The sequence below is a fragment of the Neofelis nebulosa genome, chromosome 9 (assembly GCF_028018385.1).
Source record: "Neofelis nebulosa isolate mNeoNeb1 chromosome 9, mNeoNeb1.pri, whole genome shotgun sequence".
NCBI classification, from domain to species: Eukaryota; Metazoa; Chordata; class Mammalia; order Carnivora; family Felidae; genus Neofelis; species Neofelis nebulosa.
The window spans coordinates 127,326,288-127,341,337 of record NC_080790.1 but is presented as its reverse complement, the minus strand read 5'-3'; the positions used below and the strand labels follow the sequence as shown (position 1 = coordinate 127,341,337).

Sequence of the window (15,050 nt, the reverse complement as noted above, 5' to 3'; positions counted from 1 at the left end):
TTTCTTTAAAAGCCAAGGAGGCAACCACCGTATCACTCAGCAGTTGTGCGCCCGTGCATTTATCCAGGAGGAAGAAAACGATTCCTTCCTCCAGGCTCCGATCTCCAGACGGCTCACCCACCCCGGGAGCAAAGCAGAAACTAAATCAACAGCGGGGACCCCCGCTCGGCGCTGGCTCTGTGCCAGGCGTCGTGCTAGGCGTCAGCGCGCCATCCCCCTCAACCCTCCCAACAGACCTCTAGTCCGGCAGAGGCCACGATCATCATCGCCCCCACTTTCTGAACGAGTAAACCGAGGCTCCAAGGCCGTTGCTCCTGGCCACGCGGCTAGGCCGTGCAGAGCCTCACCTGGTCATTACCAACCGTTTAACGGGGGCGGTAAAAAGCGTGGGAAAGGTGTGGCCGCGGCCGCGGGTTAGACCCGAGGCCACGCTGCCCGGAGGGCCGGAGTCTGGTTCCCAGTTCCTGGGCCTGACTTCCCTGAACTTCGCCGGGCCTCTCGCCCCCAGGCCCAGGGGCGCAGGCACCACCCTGCAGGGGCAGGAGAAGGCGGGCCCCCGAGCGCAGTCCCCTCCCCGAGCCCTCCCCCGGGCTTTAAGCCGGAGCAGGGGAGCGGGGCGCGGGCAGTCCCGGGCTGGCTCGGTCCGCCCGGCGATCGCGCGGATATGGCGGCGCTGGCGACCGTGGCCAAGAAGGTGTGGAGCGCGCGGCGGCTGCTGGTGCTGCTGTTCGCGCCGCTCGCGCTGCTGCCGGTGGTCTTCGCCCTCCCGCCCAAGGTAACGCCTCGTCCGCCGGGCGCCCCCCCCCCCCCCCCCCCCCCCCGTCCCGCGCGCCCGCCGGCCCGCCCCCGAGGTCCCAGACCCGACCGATTTCACCAGAACCCCCCGCCCCCACCCCTCGACCCTCTCCCCCTGTGCCCTGCCCCCTCCAGCCCTTTCCGGGCCGCGCCTTGGAGCCGGAGTCCGGCCCAGCCTTCGGGATGGTTTCCCCCCCCCCCCCGTCTGCCGGAGCGAGTTCTCTTTGCTGGGCTCGGCGCGCGGGGCGCCGGGTTGAAGGCTTCCCTAGATGATCCCGATGAACTGTTCACGAAGGCCAAGCTGAAGGGCCTGGGGCAAGTCACTTAGCTACGCTGGACTTCGGTTTACCCAGATGTAACAGTGGAGGCAGCGACGGCGTTGGGGCAGATATTAAATAGGGCAATCTATGTACCTCTCTTCGAACTGAGCCTGGCCCACAGGAAGTGCCCGCTGCCCCACTGGCGGGTCTGATGCCAGGCCCCTTACCTGCTGCGAGCAGGCCGAGATCGGAAGAACCCCCTGGAGCCAGGCGCGGCCCTAAGCTTTGCCTTAAAGCGCGTCGTTTTATGTCATCCTTTCAGTGCCCCTCAGGGGGTGAGGATTATTTATCTCCTTTTCTAGAGAAGAAAAGTGAGGCTCAGAGAGAGGAAGTGACTTGGTCAGGGTCACATGGCTAGCAGCTGAGCAGGGATCCATTCCCTGGCTTGTCAGAAGCCGCTCTCAAAGAAAGCAATCCCTCCACCAAAGGCTGCAGATTGAGGTCGGGAATGTCATGATGAAAGTCAACACCAATGGGGGCCGGGCAAAGATGGGTGTCACAGGTCCCTATTGCGCCCCTCAAGGGCATAGGACAAGGCTCCTACCTCCAGGAAGTTGTTTCACTATCTCTCAACGTGAGACTAAATGTTCATAAAAAATAAAAGCAGAGAGAGGGTGTCAGTGGTACATCACCCAGCACCCGCCAGCAGAGACCAGGGGAGCTGGGAGAGGTATTCGGAGAGGGCTGCCTGGAGGAAGGGGTCCTCCTTGGGCACAGGGAGTGAGGAGGTGATACCAGTTGGTGCCAGAGAGACCCAGAACTAATGTACAAACATGGTCTTTAGTGTGGGATTACCTAAACGCTTCGACTTTTTTGACACAGAAGAGAGAGAGACAACAAATGCCCGAATAAGGATTACGTCACTTTCAAAAACCGTCCCGTTTCCAGCCAGGCGCTGACCTCAGGATCTTAGTCCAACCCCCTTTCTTCTTTGGGTCTCACTTTCCTTGTCTGTAAAATGGGGCCCTCGTGGTGCTGGCTTCTGAGAATTGATGTGAAAGGTTGAGCGAGGAAGTTGCCTCACTTCATGGGGCATCATTAGGGGAAGGACGGATGGGATCTGTGATGTCCCAGGTGGAGTCCCAGGGAAGAAAAGACAGAAACACCCAGGGTCTTTCTCCTCAGGAGGGGGTTCTGCAGGCTTCTGTCTGCTCTGCCCTCCAGCAACATCCACGAACTCAGGGACGGATCCAAGGGTTATGGGGCCTGAAGCATACAGTATTTGAGAAGTGCCTTTTAAGAAAAAGCACACGGATTTACGAAGAGAAAATTCAGTATAGGGCTGGGGAGGGGCTCAGAAGCTTAAGCTCCATAAGCTTCGAGGTGAATCCACGTCCATGGGAATCCTAACGTGCACAGGTGCAGAGAGCCTGTAACCTTCTGCAGGGGTGGTAGGCCTGATAAGTAAGGTGTTGTGTTGAGTGCTTAACGCTTAGTATGTGCCAAGCGCCGTGCAAAGAGCTTCTCAGGCATCGTCCTATATAATGTGCACGCACCCAGGGAGACAGTTCTGTTAGCTTCCCTACTGGCCAGCTGAGGAAATGGACCTCGGCAAGGTTAGGTGACCTGCCCGAGGTCACACAGCCTGTACCGAGCCAGAATGCAGGGTTTGTACTTCTCCTCATTGCACCGTATAGTCTTTCTTCAGTTGTGATTGAATAAGAGTCTTTCGTGTTCCCTGCAGATCTTGGTGGGGACGCTTTGTGTGGCCTGAGATGTCACTGCCTCTTTAAGTGGCTGATAAATGAGGACCTCCCAGGAGGCAGGTCTGGCTCTTTGGCGTGAGGGGGGGGGGGTCTTAGCCTCCCTCAAAGATCTGTATCCCATACTCAAAGCCTCACCCCTGATAATGATATACTTACTTACTTACTTATCATTATTTTATTCTTGGCTAGTAACTGACATGTTTCTCAACCTGCTGTGCAATGTGAATTACGCATCCTTAGAGAACATTGAACAGAGAACATGGCCGTTTTTATCGATCTGGGGCAGACGTTTAAAGCAAAGAGTGGGTGTGCTAGGCAAACACAGCTTCCAGACAATTTCTGTAGTAATCTTAACCAGTTTCAACCCTGTGCTAACCTCCCCAAACAAAGCCTGGGCAGGGGGCGGCTAACAAAAACTTCTGTTTGCTGTGCAAATGTAGCTTCGAGGCAAGTGTCCTTGGTGTCCGCTCCCACTCCCAACATCACATTGCCACTTCTGAGCCTCTGTCCCATGGAAATTCTGGAACCAGCACCAGTGCAGGTTATGTTGTACACATGGGTTCCCCCCAGACTTTGCAGATATCAGATCAGGAAAAACGATAGAGATGCTTGGGCATTTGCCATCTCCCCCTCATTGGGTCTTGATGATGGCTCCCAGCCACCACTCCTCTGATGTTCTGGGAGTCTGTGTGGTCGACAGGGTTGGCCCTCAGGCACCTGTTTCCCCCGGCGGCTGGTGAGCCGGTCTGCGGGGAGGTCAGGGTTAATCTGAAGAGCGGATGGGAGGGGGGGAACGATTCTTACATTATGTCCTCCTGGCTTGGAACGGAATGCTGTCAGCAGGGATGAAAGGAGTGGGATGCCCTTCTGGAATGCAGTGGTTGCAATTTCCAGTTCCACTGGAGATCCTGGCTCTTGCTACAACAGGGCTGGAGACTTAGGAGGTCAGGATGCTGCTGGAGGGACCACCCCCAAATCTTCCAAGAGTGGCCATTCTGGGAGAGGGAAGTTTAGGGACTGGCCTTGGGCGGCCAGTGGGGATAGATGAGGCTGTTAAGGCAGCTGGCAAGGGAGCGCTAGCCCCATGTGTTTGCAGGGAAGTCTTGCCCCCTTTCCTACCTTACAACCCACACCCACCGAAAGCAAATGTAGCCAGATTGACCAGGTGGCCAGGATGAGCTCTTGTAGTGGGTACTCACAGGTGACTCTTTCTAAGGACGCTTTGAAGAGGAGGAGTCTGGGGATATTCTAGGCAGGACTGCTACAAGCTGTGTTGTTGCACAGGCTGTGCACTGCGCAAGGGGCCTCGGGTTGGCAGTGAGATTGAACCACCCTGCACTTTACCTGCCAAGCGATGTATCCTGGTGCAGTGCTAGATCTGCCTGAGGAAGAGCTCCCCCCCCGCCCCCCGCCCCGTCCTAATTTGCACAAAGGTATCAAGTCTGGCTAGCAGCAGACTTGTTCTGAGATGGTGGAATTTTTTAGGCAACAGTAGTACACGTGTAAGGTCAGAGGCCCTTTGGCATTTTCCTAATTCTTGTGGGTGGCATTTAGGTGGGTGATGAGGAAGAATGGTCATTACATTCCCGGTTTGGAGTCTTGGGAATCAGAACTGGATTCCCATTCCACATGCCTGCTCTGTGACCCCGGGCAAGTCATTTTACTTCTCTGGGCTTCATTTTCTTCACTGACAGTGTGGCCACAAGACCACCGTCCTCCCTGGTTATTATTTGGGCCCAGTGAAATCATATACTGTGCGTGTGCCCTTACTTCCTGCTTTTAAATTCAGTGCTCAAGGCATGTCTCACCTCTCCCGTGCTTTTGCTGGAGAAACGGAGACCCAGAGAAGTCAAATGACGGACAGAGCACCAGCCTAACCACCGAGAAGACCTGCCTTTGGGTCTTGGCTCTGAAACTCTGAGACTGGAGGCTCTGCATCTCTGAGCCTTGGTTCCCTCATTTGTGAAGTGAGGACTCACACCCTTCCCAAGGGCTTTACAAGACTCAATTAAGAGAACATACAGAAATTGTCCCGTGGGGCACCACACGTAGTGTGGTTTCTAATAACTGTCAAAATGTTTCCCCACTTACCCTTTGCTGACTTACACGCCTTTCAAATTTTAGTGTATTTACTCTTTCCATCGCCTTAAGAAGAGGGAGTAATGACGATCCCCATTAGTACAGATGACGAGAACAAAGCACAGAGAAGTTAGGTAATGTTCCCGAGGTCACACGGCTACTGAACATTATTTTGGTCACTTCTCTTGGTCCTGGGTCTTGGAAGATAGGATGGCCGGGGTTCTTCGAGACCCTGACTCTTCCCTTAACAGGGGCTTCCCAGAAAACCCCACAGACCCCGCCCTGTGGGTCGAGAAAGTTCTCTGGCCAGATACTGCCCTGCTGCTTTTAATTTGTATCCTCTCATTGAACCCAGAAAGCTTGGAGAGGGAACCCCCCAAATGGACTAAGGTCTGATTTAGCTTCCATCATCCAAATTCCACCCACAACATTTTTGCCAGATCCCCTTTACCCCGCTCAGTATTACCATATTCCTGTCACCACCCCCTTCTTTCTTACATTACTACTGCCTTACTCCCCCTCCCCTCCTTTTCAAAAAACTTATATACAGTGACTTAAAAAGGAAATTTAATGCCAAGACCATGTATGGGAAAACCAGGATCACAAATGACTAACAGAAGAAAAGTAGCAATAAATAACTCTGGCATGTTGGTGAATTCTGGCTGTATCCTCCTGCCCGCTCGAAGCTGAGGGCCTGAGACCCGCCCTCTCTGTGTTGCACAGGGAGGCAAGCGGTCAAGGGAGGTGGTAAAGACAAGTCAGTACCAAACTGAGACTCTGTTTTGGAAGGAACGAGAGGGAGGAAAGAATCCGAAGAGTGTCTTCACCCCGCCCCGCTGAAATGGTTCCCCACCTGATAGATGGATTTGCTCATAGTCCTTTCCTCCCAGGATTTCGTGATGACGAATAAGTTCATGTGCAAAACTGCATCTCAGACACACATACATTTTGTTTCTTTTGCGTTCTGTCCTTTACACGCTTTCTTCCTGGAGGGATCTTTGAGGCTAATTGGGGGAGGGGAAAAGGGGAGATGCTTGTGGTGTTTGGCGGAATGAGCTGCATTGAAATGGTCAGTCCTAAGCCTCAGTCTACTCATACGGAGATTGGGTCTAATCATACTGGGATGAGTTCATATGCTTGAGGCACTTCGCCAAGTGCTGGCTCTTAGTAGGCGCTCAATACATGTCAGCTGTTGGGGCGCCTGGGTGGCTCAGTGGGTTAAGCGTCCACCTTCAGCTCAGGCCACGATCTCACAGTCTGTGGGTTCGAGCCCCGCGTCGGGCTCTGTGCCGACAGCTCGGAGCCTGGAGCCTGCTTCGGATTCTGTGCCTCCCTTGCTCTCTGCCCCTCCCCCGCTCGCACTGTCTCTCTCTCTCTCTCTCTCTCTCTCAAAAACTAAATAAACGTTAAAAAAAATGTTTAAGTAAATGTCAGCTGATATTGCAGCTACTGTCACGATGTTTCAGAACTTGGGGATCATTCTAGTTCAACTTCCGCAAAGAGGGAACTGAGGCCCAGAGTGAGTGAGTGACAGGGTGGGGTGAACTTCCTTCCCCTCTCTTTGTCCATTGATCCAGCCATCATGTTCCAGCTGACACTATTTCCTTCTGTCTTCTGTGGGCCCTCAACAAAGAATAAGAACAGCTCATATTTATTGAGCATTTAACTAGGAGCTCTGGTCCCCTCGCTCCCTCTGCTCCCACATTGACCTTGCCCTTTCTAAAATACCTCAAAATTGCTCTCACCCCAGGGCCTTTGCACTTGCAAAGACCCTCTGTCTGAATTGGTCTTTCCTCAGCTATCTGCAAGGCTTCCTTTCTCACTTCATTCACCTCTGCTCAAAGACGAACCTCCCTGAGGTCTTCCCTGACCTCCCTATCTAACAGAGGAAACAAAAAATCCTTCACACTCGTTGTTTACTATCTCTAGGAATTAGCTAGCCCTGGTAGGGGCTGAACTTCCAGGGTTAACAAGGTCCCAAGATGTCAGAGCATCAAATTCAGAGACTAGAAGACATGTGCTTGTTTCAATCTCCCACATTCTCCCCTCGCTGTAATCTGGCCTCATAGGCCTTCTTTGGGTTCTTCAAACCTACCGAGCGTGTTCCTGCCTCAGGACCTTTGCACTTGCTGTCTTCTCTGCCTGGTATGCCCTTGCCCCTGATCTTCCTGATCCTTCTGGATCCTTCTGGTCATTCAGATCTTAGCTCTAATAGCATCTCTTCTGAGGAGTCTCCCTTGATTTCTCCTTCTCAAGAACGCTTGTCCTCCTTACCCCCCAAACAACTCTCTAAACCAGCCTTCTGTTTTATTTCTTTCGTGGAATTCATCCCAATCTGAAATGGTCATTATATGTTCCCCGTCTGCCTCTCCAGCTAGACTATGTAAGGGGATGGCCTGTTCCCTACAGCATCCCCAGTGCCTAGGACAGCATCTGACATATAGTAGGTACTCAGTTAACAAGTGAATGAATGAATTTGGATTTGAACCTAGGTATCTCTGATTTCAGAAAACATGCACTTTTTTTTTAATTAAAAAATTTTTTTCAAATGTTTATATTTGAGAGAGAGAGAGAGACCACAAGCAGGGGAGGGACGGAGAGATGGAGACAGAATCCGAAGCAGGCTCCAGGCTCTGAGCTGTCAGCACAGAGCCCGACACCGGGCTCAAACCCGTGAGCCATGAGATCATGACCTGAGCCAAAGTCAGATGCTTAACTGACTGAGCCACCCAGGCGCCCTGGAAAACAGGCACTTTGAAAAACCGCAGACTGCTGCCCATTTGTGGAAGACTGGAGCTGGAACCAGTATTCCCAGCTCTCCTTTTTTTTTTTTTTTTTTTCATTTGGGAAGACTGAGGCCCGGAGAGGGCCTGGAGGGGCTTTCGCGGCCTCTCCCAGCCCGGTGGCCCCAGAACCCTCATCTGTGCCCTTACACGCTCTCCCGGAGGGTCTGACCCATTGCCCACACAGGCCCCTGGGCCTCGGAACCGCTCCTCTGAGGCCCGGCCAACTTTCCACTTTCCTGGAGCTCCAGCCAGGTGTGTAAACAGGCCCATGCAATTCCTGGTGATGCAGCAGGGAGCAAGATCGTCCCCTGACCAGACTCAACAGGACAGTGCCCTCTGGACTGATGAGCAGGATGTTCTGACACCCCCCAGACCCTGAAGACACAAAGTCAGCACCTTAGCAAGGCCGGACCCGGCCGGGCCTAAGCCAAGTCACGCACGCGCTCCCGAGTCACCCTCTCTGGCTAGGACGCATCAGGAAAGAGACGCACAAGGCCACAGTTCAGAGCACCTCCTGGCCAGTCCCCTCCCTTCCCTGAGCCTCAATCTCCTCACCTGCAAAGTGGGCATAATGACACCAACCTGCTGGGAAGACTTGAAGGTGTCTGATGCATAGTAGGTGCTCAATAAAGGAGCCTGGCTGTTACCGTTATCTGCATAATAAGGGTACCAGGCTCTTGGCCCTGCTGCCTGTCCCGGAAATTTACAGGCGAGGGGCAACGAAGGGGAAGGAGCCTGTGTTGTCGGGTCAGGGGAAGCACGACACACAGGACCGAACGGTGATCCCCAGTCGATAAAGAGGTTGGAAAAGGGCCTGGGGTGGGGGCACAGACCAGGGTGGGCCAGGAAGTGGGGTTTGATTTCAATCGTATTAAGCGCTCCTACGGGAATGTGCTGGTCCCTGGGAGGCTGCAGGAAACGAATTCAAGTTTGTCGACGTCCTGCCCCACAGGCCTAATTCATGGCCCCTTTTCTGTTCCCCAAGAGGCTCCTAAGAGTCACAGCCAACACTTCTCCAGCACGGCTCAAAGCACTCAAGATCCGCTAGCTAGCACATTTACGCTTCCTGCAGCTCTGCGGGGCAGGTGCTGTTAGCGTCCACATTTACAGACGAGGAAACTGAGGCACAGAACGGTTTAGTCACTTGCCCGAGCTCCCAAGGCTTGGGGGTGGCAGAGCTGGGACCCAAACCCTGGCACTCTAGCTCCAGAGTCGGTGCTCTTAGGCACGATGGGTGACACAGGGGTAATGGACCCATTTTATAAGCGGGCAGGTCGAGGCCGAAAAGCGAAGCCACTTGCCAACACCTCACAGTCACTGAATGAGCAGCGGGACTGGCATTTGAGCCTGGGTCTACCTGGCTGAAAGCCCACACTCCTTCGTGGTTCAGTGGAGGCAAGGGGTAAGGAAGGGACTGTTGTGCTAGACTTGTTGGGGACATCAGGAAAAGCTTCCCAAGAGACACCTGTCACCCAAGTAGGAGTTCGGAAGTCTCTCGGGGAGCTCTCTGAAGACAGGAACGAACACAGGGGGTCAAGCATGACATGTAGGAGCTTGGCTTTCGCCGCTCGGGTTCAAATCCTGGCTTTTTCATAGGCTGTGTAACCTTAGGCCGGTCGCTTGGCCTCTCTGTGCCTCCATTTTCTCTATACGCAGGTATGATGATAATCGAGGATGTTTGTGAAGGTTTCGACAGACGTTGGCTGACTTCACGGACAAATCGCCTACTACGTTCTAGGCTCTGGGGCACGCTTTAAATCAGGGATTCTCAAGCATTTTGCTCCCCAGGAGACGGCTGGTGAAGTCTGGGGACATTAATGGTTGTCACAGCTGTGCTGGAGTGGCCGCTGGCATCTAGCGGGTGGAGGCCAGGGATGCAGCGAAACATCCCCCCGTGCCCAGGACGCCCCACGACTAAGTCCTCGGGCCCCAGACGTCGGTGGTGCGGCGCTTGAGAACCCTGCCTTCAGTGTGTTTGTTATTTTGATCCCCACCCCCCGCCAGCCTGTGAGGCAGGCGCGGTCACGTGCCAAGGCCACGAGGGGAAGTGCAGGCCTGTGGGCACACGGCCTGGCTGCAGACGGCCTCACGGGGCCGAGAGGGTTTGGAAATGGAGGGCGTTCCAGGCGAGACGAAACCCCGGCCACCCAGCCTAGCTCACAGACCAGCTCCAGGCAGGCGGAGCTGACCCGTTGTCCCCTCTGCCCTCGGGACTCTCGGCGGGCGGGGGACAGCCACCTTTGCCTTGGCTGGGAGAAACAAGGGAAGCCCTTGTTCACTGCCACCCACAGCCTCAATTGTCCCCGAGCTTTCACAGGCTGCTTGCACCTTTCTCTCCTGACAAGCTGCTTTCCCCGCTGGCCGGGGGCCTGGAACAGAAGGGGGGGTGGTGAAGGAAGACAAATCCTGCCCCTCCCTGCTCCAGCCCCAAACACAGACGTGTAGACGGTTTGCTGGGGGGGGGGGGGGGGGGTGTGCGAGGGGCGCCCACGCCCGGGACCGGGACGTGAAATGTGGGGACCCGGAGGACACGGCAGATGCCTGGTGCGGCACCCTGCCCACGGGTCGGCTCCCGCCTCTTGTAGGGGACCCCGGGGACCCCGGGGACTGAGTCCCGTTCTGAGAGCACCTTCTCACCCCCGCTGAACCGACCGTCAACCCGGGAGGCCTGGCTCCGTTTCCCGCTCCTGACCTTTTTCTTCGGTGGGGCCTGGGCCTCCTCAGGGCCTCGGCTTTCATCCTCTGGAAAATGGGTCCACCCACGATCACTGGGCTGGGGTGCCCGCCCCCAGAATCCCTTTCTGAGGTGGCGAGGGCAGAGTCATGAGAATACGAGCCCTGGAACCAGACTTCCTGGACTCCTCTCGCTCTACCCCTTCCTGGCTGTGTGACCTCGGACAAGTGACTTAGCCTCTCTGTGCCTCAGTTCATCCTCCGTGAAATGAGGACACTGCTAGGACCCACCTCATAGGGGTGCCGTGAAGATTGGCTCATACACCTTAGAAACTTTCGGCTGTGCCTAGAACATAGGAGGTGCTACGTTCACGTTTGCTAGTTGTGTATTATTAATAGCGTTCGCGTTTACAAAGGAGCCCACGAATCCGGAGGTCTGGAAGTGCTTTACGGGAAGTGAGGCTTGCTCCCGAATCCTCTTGGCCTCCTCCCTTTCCTCACTGTGTGGGTTCTTCGTCTTCTGAGCTCTGTTCCCTTCCTCATAAGATGGAATAAGTTCCTCTCCCAGGGGCTGCCGAGAATATTAAGTGAGCTAGTGCTTATCAGAGAAAAACGTCTTTTTCTTATTCTTGGCCTGAAACCTGGAGCCCCAGAGGCCTGAGAAGTGAGGGATTGTGGGCAGTGGAGGGTCATTGTCAAAAGGGGCTTGGAAACTCCACAGGTCGGGCCTCAGCGGCAGGGGCCAGCTTCCCCCGTCATGCACCACACCGGCCCCCAGGATGCCTGGAGCGGGGCCAGCTGGACCAGAGTAGGGGTGGGATGATGGGAAACAGAACTGAGAATGTGAGGAGCAGGGCAGACCCCCAGTGCCTGAAGGAAGTGAGGCAAAGTAGTGCTTGCGGGGAATACGTGGCCTCAGCTGACCCGGGATGGATGCCAGCATGGCCAAGAACTTGCTCTGGGAGTGGGGGGGAGCACTTGCCCGCCTCGGTGTCCTGATCTGTCTCATGGGCCTGCCTACCGCATGGGGCCATGGTGAGGATCCAGGGCCAAGAGCTTTGTATCCAGTAAAGTGCCCTGAAATCGTAGGGACCCTGTCTTGTTCACCAATGCACCTTCCCACACCTGGCACACAGTAGGTGCTTAATAAATGTGTCCACAACAAATATGGAATAAAAACGGGTATTTCTAGTTTCCTGTGTGCCAGGCCCTGTCCACAAGTGATGAATGCATTCAGTCAAACACTATTCATTGAGCACCTACTGCATGCTGGTTGCCATCCCAGAGGAACGTGGCAGTGAACCGAATAGTCGTAAGTCTTTATACTTGTGGAACTGACGTTCTAGACGGGGAGACATTGAAAACACCCACAACAGGTAAATAAGTAAGGTCTAGGATATGCCAGATAAGAAGAAGTACCCCGGGGAAATAAAATCGGGGAAGGGGAGTGGGAAGTGGACAATGCAGTTTTAGAGTCAGGAAGGTTTCGTTGAGAAGGGACATTTGAACGACTACCTGAAGGAAATGACACTTGAGCAAAGCTGGGCACATGTAAGGGAGGAGCAAGGAAACGGCAGGTGCAAAGGCACTGAGGCAGAGCGCGGCAGGTGTGCAGGAACCATCAAACGATCTTCTTGGGCCCTCGAGACAGCCCTTCCCGGGAGACAGACCCCTGGCCCCCTGGTCATGGAGAAACTAAGCTCAAGGGCCGAGCTGGGATTTAGAGTCAGATCCTATGCCAGCGCCTTCAGGCCGGAGGTCCCTTCAGCCGGAGAAAGGGCTTCTGTTCGTACAGGGTGGGGAAGGGGATCTGAGGAGAGCAGGGTGAAACGAAGAAGCTTAGGTGTACCCCTGCCCCATGGTGGGAACCGAAGGGCCCTCTGGACGGCTAGGGAGACAGGCCCAGAGAGGTAAAAAGAGCCACCCAAGGTCCCACAGTGGGCGTTGCCCTCTTTTTTCGGAACAGCGTGTTCTGTCCTTCTTGGGCCGAGTCAGGCCCCTGGGGCCTCGTGGGTCCCGTGGGGCTCCCACCCTCCCCACCTGTCTGTCTGGCTCGTGAATGGTTAGTGAAGCTTGGGCAGCTGTGTTGTGTGAGCTACCCCAGGAGCACTTTTAATGAGTGGCTCCAAGAGCTGGAACTTGTTAGAACATCTGCTAATGAGTCCAGGGGTCTGACCCAGTCCAGTTCAAAGGGAGGGTAGGAGGGTGAGGTGACTGCAGCCTTCAGGTCTCCCGAGGCAGGTCACTTCCTACCGCTTCTTCCTCTTCTCCCCCTTGCGTCTAGGGCCTGGATGGACACGGGTGGGTCCTGCTTTCCTGGGTGTTTTCAGGCCCAGGAGAGGGTAGGCGGGAGCCCTGGTTGCAAATTAGAGACCCAGACCTCCCGGCTGCCTCCACGATTTCCCTCTGGGTCGCCCTGGGCTAGTTTCTGACTTAACCTTCCGCGCCCCGGTCTCCTCCAGAAAATGGGCACACGGAACTCACCCTCAAGGTCCACACTGCTTATCCTCAAGACTGAACAGACGCAGAGAGGGCGCGAACGGGCTTGTAGAAAGCCTTTCTGTTGAGGATCCTTTTGTTTTCTTTAATAGAACCTTCCAGACTGCGTGTAGAACCAAGGTCGCAGTAAGTCTAAGGAGCTCGGCCGCGCACAGAGTTGGTCGCTCAGTGCTGGCTGTTACCGTCACTGTCGTTGTCGGTGCTGAGCCTGGTCGAGGGCTCTGGGCTCAGACCATGTGGCGGGAGTCGCACTTCACCCCTGGCTAGAAATCCACGTGGAGGAAAGAGTCACGGAACCTGTCTGGGCCTGTTTTCTCGTTTCTAAACAGGGTCTTGTGCCAGGCAGCTGAGTTAGTGAGTGTCGGAGGCACGCTTGGTGGCTGGCCGGGGCAAGGTCTCCGGAAACGGTAGCCGAGTTAGTCTCCTCTCCCGCTCACATTGAGGCAGTATGACCTTGGGCAGGTCGCTCAAGCTCTCTGAGCCATGGTAGAAGGGGACAGTGGTTGTGGCTGTGGCTGCCTCACGGAGCTGGGGGTAGGGCTAAAAACAAGGAGTCCACGGGAACCCGCCTGGTGTGGAACAGCGTTCGGTGCATGTGGCCATGTCGAGTAGCGGTGGTATTGCTCTGAGGCAACGAGGGACAGTCCCTTGAGAGACTGGGGGCTGGGGGGAGAGAGGGGACATGCCCAGAGCGTTGCAGGCCTTTCGGAGAAGGGCCATGGCCACGTTCCCTTTGATCGCCCTCCCGGCTCTCTCAGGACGGCGTAATATGCCTCCTCGTTTACGAACGAGGACCCAGAGGCTCGGGAGGGACATGTGTCGGTCCAAGGCTTGCAGCGTGTTGAGTGCTGGATGAGGGTTTACTCCCAGGACCACGTGGCTCCCGGTGGCCTGTGCCCCTGAGCCGCAGCTGGCTTCATTCCCCTCCCTCTTTTCAAATGGAGGCCTCATGCCTAGATGCCTCTTGGCCTCTCTCAGGCTCTCTCTCGTCTTGCCAGGCTGGGCCTTTTCCCTGGGCCTGTCGTGTGTCTGCTCCAAACTCCCTTCCCTTTGGGGTCCATATCTGTGTCCCGCTTAGAATCACCACCTTTATCCTTACGGATCATTGGGGCGAAATAGCGCATTTCGAAGGGCAAGAGAGTAAAAGAAAAGCAAAGGGGGCAAGACACAGAGCTCGTCAGTAACGGGGGACGTTTTGTGAGGTGCTAACTCTGCCATCCATCGCTCCCAGCCCTTCACCGACGTTAACTTAGTTTCCCCTTGAGACAAGAACTATGAGTCGAAATCCTTATCGTCACCATCATCCCTGTGTTGCGGATGAGGAGACGGAGGCATAGAGTCAAGTCACGTACTCCAGGAAGCATAGAGGCAGGATTCGAACCCAGGCACCCCGGCTCGGGATGCCAACGGCGTGACTCATAGGGGCCTCTGCTTTTTGGGGGATCAGGCCCAGATTTCAGCCCCCGGGTCCTAGCTCCCCATGCAGGTCTTGTTGATCTCATCAGCTCCTGCCTCTCGGGGGCTGGCCTTCCTCCGCGTGCTGGACCATCCTGGCGATGGGGACACCATCGCTCCTACGTCACCTGTGAGCAAACCGAGGCTCCGATGGGGAGGCGGCCTGCTCGAGGTCTCTCACACCAGCAGCGATGGCTCCAGAGGTTCCGGTCACGGCACGGGCCCTGAGCTGGGGTCATGAGAGGATATGCCAGGAGGCTTAAGGCATGGTTTCTGCCTTGCTAGAGTTCGAGGCTTCCCACAGTCGGCCCTGCGCACTCCTGGGGAAAGGGCATTTTCTGGGCAGCGGGAGGGCACCACCGTGGGCAGCTGGCCCCAGTCCTGCGCCCTGAAGGGCTGGCCGACCAGCTCTCTGCCTGGCATGGGGCCTCCAACCGGTGCCCGCTGAGAGCTTGGCCGTGGCTCAGCGCCCTGACAAAAATGCCCACAGCGACCCAACAGGGAGATGGGGCGCAGGAGGAATGATGGCCACAGACACAGTTTCTGGCCAGCGCCTGACCCTGCCCTCGCGAACAGACCGTTTGCTGAGTGAGAAGGGGCAAGCCTGGGGGCGCCGGGGCAAAAGTGGCCTCGTGTCTGCCTGGAAAGCATTCCCCAGCTCAAAAATTAACCACCTGACACGGCATTTTCTTCTTTCTGCCCCACTCATCTCCGCGTATTTTGTCTGCAGACTTTAA

At 55.5% G+C, this 15,050-nt stretch overlaps 1 protein-coding gene across 1 annotated transcript in view; it reads left to right on the top strand.

The window, feature by feature from the left end:
• The first annotated feature begins 600 nt into the window (after positions 1–600).
• SLC13A3 (solute carrier family 13 member 3) overlaps positions 601–15,050 on the top strand; it is a 74,625-nt gene continuing 60,175 nt past the window's right edge. The window contains exon 1 of the mRNA XM_058685839.1: positions 601–775. Within this exon, the coding sequence (XP_058541822.1) occupies positions 665–775 (111 nt within the window). The 5' untranslated portion in view covers positions 601–664. The remainder of the gene's footprint in view (positions 776–15,050) is intronic.